The sequence below is a fragment of the Drosophila teissieri genome, chromosome 3R, assembly GCF_016746235.2.
Source record: "Drosophila teissieri strain GT53w chromosome 3R, Prin_Dtei_1.1, whole genome shotgun sequence".
NCBI lineage: Eukaryota > Metazoa > Arthropoda > Insecta > Diptera > Drosophilidae > Drosophila > Drosophila teissieri.
In genome coordinates, this window is record NC_053032.1 from 30835937 (window position 1) to 30853381 (window position 17445).

Below are 17445 nucleotides of genomic sequence, written 5' to 3' on the forward strand. Positions count from 1 at the left end.
TCGATGTGATTCTGCTTTTATTTTCTTCTAAATGACTGATAATGATAGTTATAGATGTAGAGAATCCACATATCTTAGCTCGGATAATAAACTAACCCCAAACTTTTGATAAAATCTCTTTTTCACAACAGCAAGCAAACTCGTCGCGGGAAATTCGACAATTGGATGTTTTAATTGATCAGCGGATAGCGCCGTCAGATCGAACGATCCAGACAAATTGTAATCCCTTAGAGATTTATAACCCAAACCCGCCTGTACAGAATATTCCATTTTCTTTTGTGATAAGCCTCTGCATAACCAGCTTTGTATCTGTAGTCTAATCAAATCAATCTGCGTAGCTAGCCACCCGCCATTCCCGATTGTTAGCAAATATGTTGTGGTTTACTTGGAAATATCGCATTTTGTACCGCTTAAAATGTAAATATAATTGTAAATTGATATGGGATATTAAATAAACATTTCATATTTAGTAAAACAAATGCCGAATCTAGTTCAACTATCAAAAGTAGATGGGGGAACTTTGGAACTTTTCATTTTTTGTTAAACTATTTATTTGTGTTATCAATTTCTATATGCTGACTATTTTGATTATATTGCTATTAAACTAGAATAATTTTTTAATAAAAATTATTGGTTCATTGGTTCATATCTTTACTAAGTTACCATAGACATCGACACATTTTACATTCTACACATTTTACATGTAATGTACAATTTTAAGCTTTGTTCAACCTGAAATAATTTAAATCGTTCATTAGGATTTAGTTCTTTAAATGAGTTGAATGCTTTAAAATGTTTTAGGTTTGTTTTAGAACATTTGCATATTTTATTCTGTAAAAATATATTTAAGATAGTGCCCGCTCTCTGGTCTTAGATATCTGTTTTGGTCAAGTGTCCACGCGACTCGACTTCAAGACATCAGATGTGCGAATCTTGGCGAGCACAAGCTGATCAAGAGAGAGTCTGATTTGTTTGCTGGCGGATTTATGTTTGTACTTGCGCTTTTTGCTTTGCCTTTCGTGTTTTTGCCTTGGCACTTGGCTGAGTTCTGTTGTGAATGTGGCTTAAACCTGGTGTTTGGGCCAAGTCCGAGTGCGCGAGCGCTCTCGGAGCTTTTCGGCCTGGCTTCTTGGGCGACTTATCAGTTTCTGATCGCTGTGGGAATTCAGTTAATTGTGGACGCTGTAGCCAAACGGACGCATGCGCGGCGCTCGAGAGACTTTCCGAGGTTTTCCTGAATAAACTCACTACGTGTTTCTGGTCGTGAAAGTATCTTTTTCAGTTAGGCAGTGCACTCTGCAGTGGCCCCACCCTTCCCCCCTTCTATCACTCAAGCCTCGAAAAGGAGCCTTTTCGCAGTCGAAAACAGAAGCACGAGCAACACAGCTGAAAACCTATTTAAGGACCGTTCCAAAACATCAAGGATACACTTCAAAGACCTCTTTCGACCAAGTCAGTTAAATACAGAGTTTTCAGAGTGTGTGTGTGTGTGTTTGCGTGTACGTGTGCCAGTGCGTGTTACAAGTGTGTGCCTTAATCCATTAAATATAATTAAGCCCGAATCAAAACAAAATATATTAAGTCCGCGAAACGAACAAACACAAATTCAAATACAAATACAAATACTTTTCAAAGAGCCATAAACAAATCGCAGTCTGCGAAATCCGTTCAAAGCTCGCGCCAATATTGCTCCAATTTGAGAAAACGGCTTAGCAACAATTGCATTGAACAGTCGAACAGTAAAACAGTCGAACACAACAACTGAAGCCCAAAACAGCAACAACCACCCGTAAATATAGAAAGCTTAACAATCAAATCCAACAACAACGACAACGAGGGATTAGAGCCACTAACAACTATAAATGTGGTGGGTGCATTATTGGTAAGCTCGGCGGGTTTGGTAAAAAGTAACGGTTAATAATATGCCACACGGTAAAAAAATCTAGCGAACATGAAGAATTTGTTAAGATGTGTACTTAAATTGTAAGACCACCAAAGAAGTGGACTTTTGTGACTAATTATAAGCAAACCACTTAAAATATTTATTGAGGCACTTCAAAATGTTTTTCTAATTTATTTTTAATTTTATGAAAATGAGAACTTTTTAATATCTCGTCTCATTTTCGTTAGTGCTCAAAAATTCTTTCTGTGCAGGAATAAGATCGCCAAGTGTATATATAGATCGCTTTATAGCCGAATGGCTAAAATTGGCCAAATCCAAAGAGTTTTTATGCGCAAACGCGTTTCTTATGTTTTTAGGATTTTCCTCCCCCTTTTTGCGAATTGTTTTTTGCTTGCTTTTCATTTGTTTGCCAGTCGGCCTGTTACTCAAATTTTTTGCTGCTGAGTTTTAATTTTTGTTACAGTTTTTTCTGCATTTTTGGTATATTTTTTGTGTGCTCGCTCGGCTGCCTTGCTCAACGAGCGGCTTTGGTGTTGTTTCTGTTTTCGGCTGGGCCACAAAGTGGATTTGTCTTCAGGCCGTGGAAATCTGGCGGAAAGGCGGATGGGCGGCAAGGCGGGAGGGCGGAAAGGCGGATGGCGGAGGGCGGTGGGCGGTGCCGGTGGGGAGATATGTCGGCCAGTCGCCTCAAGGTCACGGATGAAAGTCTGTCGGTGTGAGTCAGTCAATTGGCATGCAAGTGCATTAGTGTTTGGGTTTTGAAATCATAAAAAAATGAATGAAAGAGTATTGGTTTCTTTTGTCCGGCTCGAATTCCCGATTTGTGATGGACGGGCGTGGATTAAGGCATTAATTTATTTCGCAGGCAGATTCATATCTCCCATGCGCGCGATCGACAAACGAGATTTTAATGGTCCCTATATGCGTTATTATTTCTAGACGCCCTGCTTATTTCGAACTTACCGAAATAATTAACGGTTCGCTTGTAATTGGGCGTTGATTTAGTGACCCACTGTCCCACCTGGCATTCAGATACAAAGTCCGAACCACAAAAAAAAAAAAACAGGAAAAAAAAATAAATCGCCGTGGAGTGAATTAATTTCAGATTTGTCAGATTGAAAGTACGCTGCCAGCTGAATGCCAAGGAAAAGCTTGAATATCCATCCAAGGGCAGTAATTGTGTGCAATGGATTGTTTGAAGGAAAATTTATGGCAGCAATTTAGCGGCATAATTTACGATCTCATTTTCAATGTGCCCAGTGCCGAAACAATACGATCGAGATCATAATTTAATTTGTATTCAATTAATAGAATCTTAACTGCGGGAACACGTCCGTAATTCAACCATATCAATAGCCAAATTGCTTGAAATTAGAACACATGGGAAATTATGGCTGGAATTAATAACTCAACCAAACGAGCTAAATCTCGTTTGATTTATTGGGCAATAAGTGTAATAAATCAATCAATTTAATAAGACATTTGTACATAAATTAATGTTATTCAAGTTGGAACGATGATTTCGGTATTAAATCCATAGAGCAAAATCTTACTGCCATACTTGAAATATGTATATGGGGGTATCACTTCCACTTATATTACTTTTTACACCTTACTTCATAATTAAAGCCGGATCTTTAACATTAGCGCATTCCAAGAAAAACAAACTCCTGAAGACCATTAATGACTTCATCAAATGTTAATGTTTTATTTGCAATAACCCAGCGAAGTATTTGCAATCTCCATCACATAAACACTCCTGTCATTACGCTGAGTTTTCGTAGCCTTAGCGCGACCCTTAATCAATCAGATAGTCATATCGATAATGTCTATAATCTAATGGCCCCCACATTCTGAGCCAGATTGCAAAAGTGGAAGCGTTGCCAAACCGTTCAACATTTTTTGTTCGGCAAAATTATTATTAAGAGCGTAATTGCAGCGCAAACTGCCTGCAGTAGCTGCCAGTAGTCGCTGAGCTTTGGCCAAAACAATTAAAGGCTGCAAAAAGTTAAATTAACAAATTATATGCTGCGGCAGAGTAAAACGAAACCAGCGGCGGCAAAAAACGCTGACAAAACGCCTCAAAGTCGCGCGAGCTGCGACAGATAAACAAACAGGTTGGGATTGCACTGTTTTAGTTTTGGCCACATTTTCAGTTTTGGTCACAACAATGCGATGACAAATGGCCAAAGGAGTGCGGTGTGTGCAGTGCAATAAACTCTTAGAAATGCCATGGAAACATAAACACAAACAGAAAACGCTCCAATTAGAGCTCGCTCGAATGTCTTTTGTGACTTTGGCAGAGTTTTGGCTTTTGCATTGACTTTGTGATTGCTTTTCATACCCTTGAGGAGGGTTGTGAACCAGTTTTGTGTAAATAAAGAGCTTATTTAAATGCTCTGCTAACTTGGCATGCACTTTCTCAAAGTATGTTTCTATTCCGCTCAGGTTTGGATGCATGTTTAATGCTGCTGATGAAATAACGCATACGACGTGTGGCCTCTCCCTTCCTTGGCCGCCTCGGCTTTGAGCCTGGCCGTCCCTCAACTCGCCTGAATTCAACTCAAGTCAACCGAACTGAACTCGTATCAACTCCACTTCGATTGTTAATGAATTGCAGCCGCAATTGAGAGAGGTATGAGAATGCGAATGTTTGACAATTTGTCACAGGGTCCAACACTTGTCTCGTCCCCGTCTGAATCTCAATCTGTTTCTGTTTCTGGATCTGAATCGGAATCTGAATCGAAGTGAATTGCGGGTGCGGGCCACGTTTGTCCATTTGTTACACATTTTCATTTTATTTCGCCTCTTGTTTGTTTTGTGTCATTTGTGCGGGGACTATGTATGCATTGTGTGTGTGTACTTAGTGGCAATTTATTTGCCATTACCTTTTGCCCGCAGTGTTCACTTCTGGTTTTAAATCAAGTTTATTAACCGGAATCTGTCAGTCGCCCATTGTCCAACGTTCTCACCTCACCTCGCCGATCTGCGATCTGCTAGTTCCCCGGGCTCTCGTTTTCAGGGCGTATCCATAACTATCGATTAGCATTCTAATTTATATACTAACTGCCCGAGAGTGCGAGTGTGGCACAAATTTAGTAACGCCAATGGCCAATGGCCATTCACGAGTGCGATTATTCCATTAGGATTTCAAGACCAAGCTGCGGTGGCAGCACTACCAAAGAAGGTAGATCGGTAATTGCGGAGAGTAAATTGATGTAGAATTATTGAGACACATTTGATTTACAACTAGTGACATCAGCATGGTTTGATTGTTTCAATTAAAAAAAAAATTCAATTTAAAATTCATTGCATTTGCAATCATCTCTCTATCATCTTCATAAGGCAGTGAACCCATCATTAAAAGATCTTCCAAGTAACCAACAACTAGTTCCAAAGCCCGCAAACTTGTTTCCATCTAAATATATTATTTCCCCAGAAGAAACTTAATTGCGGCTATACAAGTATACTTTGTTGGCAAAGGGTATTCCAAGTTCATTGATTTCCTATATGCCCTGCAGTTGTTGTTGCTTTTGGCCTTAACCCAAGTGCTCGTCGGAGATACTTGCTCCAAAGCCAGAACTAGAACATACTCCGATTCCAATTCCTATGACAAGTGGGTGCAGCTATGGTTAACGTAGTTACAGACTAGTTGCACTTTAGAGACGCTAAATTGCCGATAATGAATGTGTGAACAAAACGACGGACGTCAGAACTTTTACTTTCCAATGGGCTTTACAACTGGGACTTGAAAGGCCAAGGAACTTACAGAGTAACCTGAGTAAATGATGAACTTCTGCCAACAGGGCAGCTGAAAAAAAAGCAGAGAATAAAAGAAATTGAAATGACGTCAGACAAACAGAACCGAACCGAACGGAGGAGAATAGAATGAAATATAATGGGTGCCGGCTTAGATGGGAGGTTCTGGCATTTCCATATGACTTTTGGCTAATTAATGACCCCTCACTTGGCTAAGAACGAAACTTGGATACTTTCGTTTTTAATGAGATGCCTGCGCGCCATAAACATATTTGTTTTCCCCGCAGAATAGCTCAGTAATTAAATGCTGTCTGGCAAATAGAAAAAAACCACAAAATATCCAGAGAGACCATGAGTAATTATATGGCCTGTGAAGAAGGCTTGATAAGAATTAGAACTGGTTTTCGCCTGGTGTCTCTGTCTTTCTTTCGGCTTTTGTCTAGCCTTTGTTTTTGCCACCTTTTGCCACAAGAAATATGAATTTTTTTTATGAATTTGACTTTGGCTGGCGTTTAATTACATGGTCTCGCAGTGGCGGAAATGCCTGAGAACGGTTAATTAAATTATGCCTGGCCAAATCAAACTCATCGCCGTGGCTGGATTTTAGCCATCGATTGCAGCAGCTTCGGCCACATCTCGGTACCCACTTCAATGGCATGCCAATTGCTGCAACAAAAAGCTATCAAAATACCTTGCCATTAATTATAAATATGTTGAAATTGCAACAGACGACTGAGCATCTGTCTGGGCTATGGATTTTTTGGTTTTGGTTTTGGATTTGGGCTTGGCTTTTGGCTCTCGACTTTGCTTGTTTTTGTGGCCAGACTCTGCAACTTGTTGTGGCCGCTTCTTGAAGTTGCCAGTTGCCAGTTGCCAGCTGCTAGTTTGTGTGGCCAACCTGCTGCCAATACAAGTTCAATGATTCTTCTACACCCAAAAAAAAGACACACCACAAGCCCTTAAAAGTCTTTGAACTTGGTAGGTACACAAAAACGCAGAAGGTGGGCGTATGCCACACCCACTGTAGATACTTACAAATATGTAATATTGAAAAATTTAATATTCATATATTTTCATGCGTACTTTTTTGTTAAGTGCATTGAGCTCAGTGCGGAATCCGCCGAGACTTGGAATTAGTTGCAAGTGCTGCGACTCTCGGCGATTTCTGGTGTGAAATGCACCTTGACATTTGGCGCGCATTTTTCCCATGGCTTATCGATTGAACGCAATGGATTTGTTCTCGTCGCGCGATTTGTTATACGTTTGCCAAGTATTTTTAATGGCGGATCATTTGGGTACCTTGTTTACCACTTCGCTGGCTAATTACCACTTTTTGTCCTCCCCAATTGCAGCCATTAACCAAATCCCGAGCGACAGTGGCCAGCATGATCGCAGTGCAGCTGGTGGTCAAAGGAGGCCCAATGATTCACTGAGGAGCCGAAGCAAAGCGATCCCCATTGAGCAGCGAGAACAAAAGAAGCATTAACTGGAAGCTTGATTAACTGGTGGACAGGTGGACTCAATCGACAGCGGAATGGCACACTTTTGCTGGCTCCTTAAATTCGGTTTCTTGCTGCTGGTAAGTGTCGCATTAAGTTTGTTATTCGCTTGTTTATGGCCAGGTGCTCGTGGAATTCCAGGGAACTTGCTCGCTTTTTTTGCCCAAGAAACGCTTAAGTTCAAGGCTGAGATTTGGTCAACTTGGCTAGCAAACAAACGAGTTTACACGCCATTCCAAGCACTTTCAAGAATGTTTAGTAATTGTCTTTTATGGTACGTAATCCTAAATTGTTTGGGTGCTGTTCAAGAAAAAGCAGTTGTGGTAAATTGAAAAAACAAAACTCATTTTCATTTCATCACCGCCGAAAGCAATCAATCAAATTATCTGATCTTCAACTTGGAAAGTTACGTCCTCCATCGCCACAACTTCGATTTCGATGTAACGATTCAACAATCCAACGAAACTGATTCAAATGGCATAAACTCCAATTGAGACCTCATCTCTGTGGCCACAATTGCCATTCACAAAAATGCAGTTGCCAAATGCATTCACATGGGCTGCACCATTAGCTTGGCCAATGCGTTTTGAAAAATGGTTTTAGTGGTTTAATGGAGTGCGATCGCACTCCATTTGTTTGCCCACTTCGGTTTTATTGGCCCAAATCATCCATAATTCTGCTGGCTGGGCTGGTACCATATGCATTTCGAATTCATTTTTACCACACACTCTCGCTTCTCTGTCTGCCTGCCTGGCCGGCACTTTATTGACTGCTCATTAGACAGACCCAGTTGATTGTGAGTAATGTGGAGCGGAGTGAGCCAAACTGCAGCCGAGTAAACTAAATAATTGCACGCGATTTAACTGCAGTGGGCAACCACTGTACTCAGAGAAAAGATGGCAATTAAATGTATTTTATGGGATACAAAATTATGCAGATCCCATATAATGATTTGTACATTTATTTTTCTTATTATTCGGTTTGAAGTTTTATATTATCAGTATATCAATTTTAGTTTAAAAAAGGAATTATTGCCTAGTTAAGCATTAATTCCGCTGACCTTTACGTTTATTACTTGGGAATACTTTAAAGTTTATGAATCAAACTTATTTTCATCTTGACGTTTTTATTTGCAGAGTGAGATCGATCCGATCTTATTAATTACCCATTTTTTTGCGAGTGTTCATTTGCAACTGCCGCTTGGAGTGCCTCTGTATTGTGGCTCCGACTTTTGCTCTGTTTGGGTTTTGTGGCTAAAACCCAGGCTCTGTCTTTTGGCCATTCAATGGCGATGACTACGGCAATTTGCAAATTATGCTCAGCGGGGCACGGAGTGGTGCAGTGGTGGCACTGCCAGTGGTGCAACTACATTCTAAACTCGGATTTGCTGGGCGATTATAAGCCATTATTTTAACCCACCGTGGCACATCCATGTCTTGAGTATTCATCAAATAAACGCTTGTGTTTATGGCTTTGAGTTGCTCCTAAACGATCTGGGGCCAGCATGGGTTAATTTCCCACACGAAATGTGCAGTGTCTCTGCAGTGTAATTAATAAATGTGTGTTATTGTGCCACAGCCCAAGTTGATAGCTGCAATTTGGATCGACTCGACTCAAATGCGAACTGGAGTCCGATTCCGAATCCGAAGCCGCCCCAACTTGTGGCATTGAGCGCGGCCCTAATGTGGGCTGCACTTGGCTGGGAGATCGACAGACGGATAGGAACACTCGCGAAAATAAAGACATATGTTGCTATTCTGCATATCGATTAGTCTTGTTTTTCTTCAGTTATATGTACTCTCGTCTAGGTTTGTTGTGTTTTCTGAGTGCATAAACCGCCGCGGGCATTTGCTTGTAATACTGTGCACACAATGTGTCGCCCAGCTGACGACAGCGGGTGGTGGCCAAGAGCGGCGAATGTCCGATGTCTGCTAGCAGAGATTAGACTTTGGCCCGGCCAGTTTAGGCTGGGCTTGTGGGGAAAATAGACCCGCTGACACATTCACTTGGCCACCGACTGTTTTGGCCGCAAACTGCAACGGTGGCTGATGGTGGCTGACGGTGGCTGCTCCTTTGAAAGCCGCCCACTTCTAGCACAAACTGCCCGCGGACGTTTGTGCTCCACTCGAAATATGCAGAAATGCCAGAAATGGGGGGTTACATGACTTTTTCCGCATTCGATAGCTTAGTTCGTGGCCTGAGTCACTGGCCCCTCTCCAAATCCTGTTTATACTTGTATATGTAGTGGCCCATGTCTATGATCCCATATCAATCAAATTACTTCCGAAATTTGCATAACGCAAACATGAATTCAATCTGTCAACCCGTGGCGTTTGTGTAGTGTCAAGCGTAAAAACTGAAATCACGACGATTGTGGCTAATTAAAGCATCGAGCATCGAGTACTGGGTACTGAGTATCGAATGGCAGCATCAGCGGCACTTGAAAGCCAATCGAGTGCTCCAAATGATCCTAATAAAGAGAGCGCTCATTAAGGCGTGATTATTGCTTAATTGTTTGCTTAATTGTTTGCTGGCACACAAGGCGGATACGTGATATTCTGAAAGTTGACTTTTTTTGACACTTCCGCTAAGTTGACAGCCGTGAAAATTGTCGCCAAAACGCCACAATCGAATGATAAATGGTCAGCGTCGGCAGGCGAAGTGCAAAAGAATGTCGAAACAGGATTAGCTACCTGATAAATCAATCAAGATTAATAATTGCTTATCACTTTGGCGCTGGTTGAAGGAACCCAAACCCAAACCCAAACCCAAACTCGAATTCGAAACCATTACCCAATTCATTCATTAAACTGGAGCACGTCACTGGGCAGGCGTTTTAAATAACCCCACAATGGAAAGGAATGCGCATTGTTCCAGTTGGCTTGGTATTTTTAGAACGTTTATTTCTTTGTCTTTGGGCGAAACCAAATAGTTGGCCCTTTTGTAATTGTCACACGAATAGTTCCCTGGGCTCCCTGGGCCGTTGATTTGGTGTCAATGCTAACTGTCGCTTTTCCATTTTCCATTCAACGCCCGCGGTCGGTTACTTCTGCAATTTTAGACATAAAAGGCAAGGCGACCCGCCGGATGACTAACCGATCTGGAGATATAGTATTATACATAGTAACTGGTTGGTCAGTCAGTTGGTTGCTTAGGCTGTTTGCTTGCTGGGTTTGTGGGTAACTTTAGCACATGTGCGAAGGTGTTCGCTCAAATCTGCTCTAGAAAATGCTCGGCGACAGGCGCCCACTGCACTGCCGGATGTTGTTATTGTTCTTGCGCAGGGGAATAAGTACACACGTTAGAGCAAAAAAAAATATAAAAATATTGAATACACCTCTAAACAGCTTGAATAATTATGCTATTATGTTCGCCGCAGCGATCGATTTCCATTAATATTCGATTCAATTTTCGCTATTTTTTATTGTTTTCAAAGTGCGCCTTTCAAATTCGCCCGAATGGATCAAAAGTGTTTGGCTAGCAAATGATCTGCCTCGTTGCAATTAGCAATGCTAATACTCATGGCGATCGATAAATATCCATAAATATGTTTTATTAGCTTCGATTTCATCGGCGGGTCGCTTGGCAGGGCGAGTTCGTGCCCTAAGTCTTTTGTTTCTGCGCTGGGTGTGTGTGTCCTGATACCAATTTATGGACGATCTCTGGCCATGAATTCGCACTAGAGTGTTATGGGTACTCGTGGTGTTATGCCAAAGATATGGATGTAGATAAGCAAGCTACTAAAGCAATTTAATGGCGCATTAAATGTAAATTATTAGTTTGTTGAATGGCAGGGAAGGGTTAAAAAAAGTAAACTAACTCTTAATTCTTATTTTCTGTTCTTCCACGTAATGCTTGTGCTTTATTTCCCTAAATGTAAGCATTGCTCATCAGAAGGGATAAAACCCCAAAATGCGATCAGATGTCAATAAGAACAGGTTTTTAAAACTGACTTTCTTAACAGCAAACAAGTTAAGCCCCGCGATAAGTCAGTGAAATGCATGCAAATCGGCAGGAACATAAATATCTTAGTGACACTGAGTGACACTTTGATCGGCATCGTTTAACTAGTTGTTCCACTTTCCAGTCAAGCGATCTGCTTCCATTTGCCCATTGGACAGTCCATAAGCCACGCTGTTCATTCGATGGGTGTTTTCGCTACCTTACGCCACCCACTTGAGCACTTGCAACGCGGTTAATTATGCCACATTTGCCACTTGACTAGGGACTCCGCAGTAACATGCGCCACTTCAAACGCCGCACCGCAGCATTCCACTGATGTCTTAATAGACCAGCCGCATTATTATTCAAATGCCAGTGAGCTAAAGTCCAGATCTCGGTCGAGCATTGCATGACTTTGGCATATTTGCTAGCGACATGAAGACATAACTCAGCTCATGTGGATCGATACAAATGATATTTTAATTACGCAAATTTATAAATAGATCGCTGAGATAAGCTCAATATGTGGTCATTCCCCATTGCAGTTGCAAGAAATATGCTTACGATTTCTCCTCAAATTACTCATTTTCAAGTGTCGATGCTCTCACCACCGATTGCACTTTAGTAATGTCGAGCGCAACTAACACGCCTCTACCTCTGACATTTCAGATGCTGTCCGGCTGCCGGACGCGCCCAGCTCCCTTTCCAAGTGGCAGGCAGAGTGAGCTCATCGCGGGCAACGAGTTCCTCAAGCTGTTCCTCGACCATGACGACCAGCAGCGAAGCCTCCACAGCGGCGAACAGGATTTCGAGGGCAGGGCAGAGTCAGCATCAGCATCCCCATCGGCAACCCACCACAGAGCAGCCACCGGAAGAAGCCTGGATCTCAGCAGGAACCGCTATAGGAACTCCCTGACATCTGGACACTCCCACACCGAGGAGCCGTCCGACTCCAAGCAGGTGGCGAAGCTGGTGACCTCAGGCAGTAAGATTGTGTTCCTCGAAGATGCCCCAAGTAAAGGGAAAGGCAAGTCCAGTGACGAGGTCAAAGTGGTGGCCGTTAGTGTGAGCTCCTCCAGCAAGCGAGGTCCTTCGAGGAGCAGTGCCTCTGGCATGACTGGCACGGGCTCGGACTTTGTGAACCGCTCGCATAAAAGCGAGCTTTCGATTGAGGAAACAGAGCCCAGATTGGCTGCCGATTCCATGGACAGCGAGGTGGATTCCCTGAACAGTGCCTCCAACATACAGAGTGTACTGGCTGCCCCTCTACTGGCAGCTTCCTCATCGCATTCCTTTTTAAAGAACCAAAGCCAGGTGACTGAAGAGGAAGCCGGTGTGGGAACCGCAGCTGGAGCGGGTTTACCCTTTCAAACGGTGATCTACCATGACACCAAACAGGGCAGAGGACCTCAGTCCAGGTCGATATCCTACAGTTCCATCTCCCAGAACGTGGATGATTTGCAAACCTGGCAGCAGTCGAGAAGTGGCATTTTGGCAGAGGCCCAGAGGAATGTAAGTGAGAGCCTGAAACATGCCCACTCGTCAGAACCGGCCAAGTTCTACTCAGTACCATCGAAAATGTACAGTGTGCCCAGTAAGTTCTACTCCGAGCCAGCTAGGGTGTACTCAGAGCCCGCCAAGATGTACGGACAGCCGGAGAAGGTGTACTCGGAGCCCTCGAAAGTCTACGGACAGCCCTCCAAGTTCTACTCGGAGCCAGCGAAAGTGTACTCGCAACCCTCGAAAGTGTATGGCGAACCAGCCAAAACCTACTGGCCACAAACACTGACCACAACGGCAGCACCACCACTGCTGAGCAGCACCTCCTCCTCATCAACCTCCACCAGCACCACCGAGAAAGCACCACTGGCAGCCACCACCACCACCACCACCTTTGTGCCCCTGCGATCCAGACCACGACCCGCGATTGTCTCGCGCATCGCTTTTGGCGAGGCGCAGAGCACAAGCACCACCACAGTAGCCACTCCGAGCAGCACGGCAGCCACGTCCAGCGGCCCGGCAGCCACGCTGGCCAGCAGGGTCACCACAGTGAAGCCTCCCAGAAGCAGCACTTCCGCCAGCATCAGGCCCACCACTTGGCAGCACCACTATCACAGCTACAGCCACCAGCCAGCACAGCCGGCGCATCCAACGCGCCGCGTACTCTTCAACTTGGATAAATTGCCTTATGATTTATTGAATGCACCGCAGCCGCATCCACTGGAGCCCATTTTATCGAAGCACTCAGGTCCGAGCCACTACCACCACCAGCAACATCAGCAGAAGCAGCAGCAACAGCAGCAGCAGCAACAGCATCTGCAGCAACACGAACCGCAACAGCAACAGCAACAGCCAAGTCCATGCTGGGAGCAACAGCGTCAGCATTCATCACCGCCGCATCAACATTCTAATCAAAATGCCAAAGGATTGCCCAATAGAGGTGAGTCCAAGTCGGATCCAAGTCGCGGCTCTGAATCTGGTTAAGCAAATTACACTGTGCAGCAGGGCGAGTGTTGCAATGCATAAATTAAACAGATCAATTTTAATCGTATATCATTTATAACGACCCGCTTGAATGGATCGATGATTATGTTTCACTTAGGGAGTAGCCATTATAAATTGGGGTTCCATTAAAGAGCATAACTCATTATACACATTCGTGCAGCATTACTGCTTACTAGAGTAGTTTTTGGGCACAGTGCACTTATGACAGACAGCGACAACGCAGAGGTTTAACCACTTGAACCCCGGCCAACTAATCTTGAACTTATCAAACATCATCTTTTGTTGCATCTCGCCCCGCAGATCTAGTCAAGTGTGTTTCCAAATTTGCACACCAACATGGAGCAGCGGCGTCCGCGGCGGACCCATCGCCGCCATCATCTTCGGGGTCAGGCGGTGGCTATTCGTACAGCTCCAGCTCGTCCTCCTCGTCCTCCTCGTCCACCTCATCCAGCTCGGCCACCTCATCCGCGAAGCAGCAGCCACATCTGCAGCACTTCACCACCGAGCACCCCGAGCTCTACACTCCGACCTCAGAGCAGAATTACGAAATTGAGGAGTCCGTTAGTGTTATGACAAACGGACGAGCCCACGGACCGCAGGGCGGTGCAGGTGGTGGTGCTGGTGGTGGTGCTGGTGGTGTGGCAGGGAGTGCTGCTGCCGGCGGTGGGGCAGTGGGGCAAGTCACAACGCCAGCCAGTCCAGTGCCCCAATCGAGCACCACCGCCAGCCCAAGTCGTGGCATCAACAGAGGACGTGGCTCGGTGGTTTACAATGCAAATGCCAACGATTATTCAGATGGCGATGATGATGGCGATGCAGGCGGGGATGGGGACTCGGGATCAGAGGGCCAGGGTGGCCAGGGTGGCGGCACCGATGCGGCCTCCGATGACGAAGACAAAGTGGCCTACGTGGTCGAGGGACGCAACTACCGAAAGTACCGGGTGGAGGAGAAGACCGACGACGGCTTCATCGTCGGCGAGTACGGAGTGGTGGACCACAACGATGGAAACCTGTGGGGAGTGCGTTACACCGCCGACTCCACCATCAATCGCAGTCTGATACAGAAGGCGTTGCTCACGTTTCTGAAGCTCAAGTAGGGCCCAAATGGTCAGGCTCCACTCGGGAAAGCACTCGCAATGGAGCGAGGAGAGTCGCCAGTATGCAGGGAAATCTTTGGAAAGTACAGGGATGCTTAGGAAAACACTAACTAAGACAAACCGTCTTGGAACTTGCAATCGAGAAGGTCTAGATGGTTAAAAATATTGGAATTACTAGAAATATTCAAACTTTTTAAGTTAAGCGAAGCCTAGCAAACAATTATTTGCTAAGAAACCTATTTGGTTGACTATCAAACAATTATTTGCTAAGAAACCTATTTGGCTGATTAAGTTTTACATTGCTTAAGTTGTAAACCCTAATTTTAGTTGTAAAACGAAAACGCAGATATGTGGCGACTTTCCAAATGCATATGGGTGATTTCCCGAGTGTCAAAATACAAGAACCCCGCACTTCCCCACTGAAGAGACAGCTGCAAAGGCATTCACATGTGATCCAAGTCGTATTGTAGTTAGCGTAGACAACCTAAACCTAGATAGATAAACCTAGATAGATGTACTAGAACGTAGCCACTAGTTGAGTTCCCACGAGATCAGTGTGTGTGTGTGTGTTTAGTCAGTAAACGAATTTTGTTTAATGTTTAGTTAATGTTTTAATTAATTTATTGTAGTTGTTGGTATTGTAATTGTAACCGCAAATCCGAGCCTAATTTATTCAGCCGACCAGCACACCCGAAATTCCGCAGAACTATAGCAACTTGCCATAAAATCCGAGCACCTACCAGCATTAAGAACGAGCGAAAAACTATCCTAATTAGAGCATTAAGTGACTTGTGTAGTGAAATAAACTAAATTCCATTGAGACTAAATCCCACTTGTGCGCATTACTCATTCATCTCGCAGCGGGATCGGGAATCGGGGATCGGGGATCGGAACGGATGTGATTGGGAAACTGGTTGTCCTGGGGGCAACTGCTCCTCGGATCCGCAAAGTAAATAGCCACTTAAAATTGATTAAAAACATGCAGCGTGCAGCGTGCAGCGCGACGGAGGGAGTCGTTTTTCTGGACAATATCATTAAAATTTAATTGATATGAACAAGTGACAAAGCAGCAGCAGGACAGCTGACGCCAGGAATTCGCAGCTCACGGGGTAGTTGGCTCTTATGCGTACACTAAGAGAAACGGGGAGTGCTTCAACTTCTTGTAAAATCATATATGAGCCTTATCTGCAGAACTTGTAAATTTCTCTAGTAAAACATGGAATGTCTTTCATTTCTTACATTTAGTCAAAGATAAATACAACAGTTTGACTTCCTATCATCTGGGCTGCAGTTTTTGGTTATTTCAGGTATTTCTTCCAGTTCACGGATTAAGAAGATAAACAGTCACAAGAGCTCCTCTGTGCTGGGATACTGATAATGTCCCGACAGCCCAAACCTGCTGGGCTATCACTCTTGCGAGTGAAACGCGGAAGCCGAGAGACGGAGGAGCACTGGAATCTCTGAGGCTGCGAGATGGAGGGGGAACAGGATCGAGAAGCCGGTGACAAAGTCAAGGCGGCAGTTTGGGGCCATATAGGTTTATAGAGCCGCATTTGGCCAATTAAGAGCAGCATTTCGCATTTCGCATTTCCATAAATGTCCAGCGCTTGTTTACTGATCTGCCCCAAGAAACCGAGCCCATGCGGCACTCAACGGGAAACCAAGTGGATGTGAAGGATGTGAAGGTCGCTGAACGACCTTGCTTGCGGTCGCTTGGAAAGAAGTTTCCACCTTGGATGCCTCCATCCTCGAAAGAAGCTGCTTCTTAGGCGTCTGCGTGTCGTCATTTGGCTGGTTTTATTGCCCCTCGGGGACTGGACATTGGACTCGAGAGATTGGCCGCTAAAATTTCCACTAATGATTGCATGCGCCAGTGCCAGTGCCAGGTTGCAGTTGCAGTTTCAGACTGAGATTCAGATTCATTTTCAGTGCCCTGCTATTTTTAGATATGTAAGACAATCGCACAGCACGGACTTTGGTATGCTGTCTTATCGCAAACCGGCAATCAACCCAAGCTGGAGCTGGAGTTGGAGTTGGAGATGGAGTTGGAGTCCCCCTGAGTGCGATTCTGACCCGGCTGCATCAACGACGCGATCTGCGTGAAGAAATACGGCACATGACCATAAAATCACGAAGAGAACGTGAGCATCCGGCACCGAGACTTGGAATACACTTGGAAATCTGCTACACCAAGTGAAAGTTTAAAAGTTATTAACTTAACTTAACCTTACAATCTTTATCAGATGAATGTAATATGAACTTTGTTTTAAGATTAAGTAATTTAAGCTATTATTTTTACAGATATATTATCTATATAGTCTGCTACTATTGGTTGTACATCTGATGATATATAAGAATTCTTCACCGTTTTTAAAACAATTGCAATACCCCTATTCAAGGGTAGGGAAAAAGAGAATGTGCCTGGGCAGTTGCAGATTTAATGCGAAATGCCAGAGAGGCAGAGACAAAAGTCTGTGGATGGGGCTTGGATGTGGCTGTGGATGGGATGGGATGGGATGCTATAGATGGGGACCTGGCCGTGCCCTTTCTGCGGTCAGCTGCCTGATGGACATCTCCCAGGGCGGAGGAGCTGGCTTTCGAGATTCGAGATGGGTCAGGAACTGGTTATACCGTTGCGCTTAAGTGCGGCAATTACCGGGCGATACAGTTCTCCTTGCCTTTTGCTGGAGTGAAAGAACTTAACTGAAATGCAGCATGATGAATGCGGCGAAAACACGTT

The 17445-nt window shown here is 44.3% G+C and overlaps 1 protein-coding gene across 2 annotated transcripts; it reads left to right on the top strand.

Moving 5' to 3' along the window:
• The first annotated feature begins 1188 nt into the window (after positions 1–1188).
• LOC122620396 (hormone receptor 4) lies at positions 1189–15477 on the top strand. Of its 2 annotated transcripts, none has more exons than XM_043797832.1 (4): positions 1189–1882; positions 7015–7241; positions 11773–13543; positions 13909–15477. In XM_043797832.1, exons 2-4 carry the CDS (start codon positions 7197–7199, stop codon positions 14703–14705), a joined length of 2613 nt encoding a protein of 870 aa, XP_043653767.1. In that variant the 5' UTR covers positions 1189–1882; positions 7015–7196; the 3' UTR covers positions 14706–15477. The 2 variants fall into 2 exon arrangements, with proteins under 2 accessions (XP_043653767.1, XP_043653768.1); XM_043797833.1 differs by having other exon boundaries at positions 1189–1452.
• The last annotated feature ends 1968 nt before the right edge of the window (positions 15478–17445 follow it).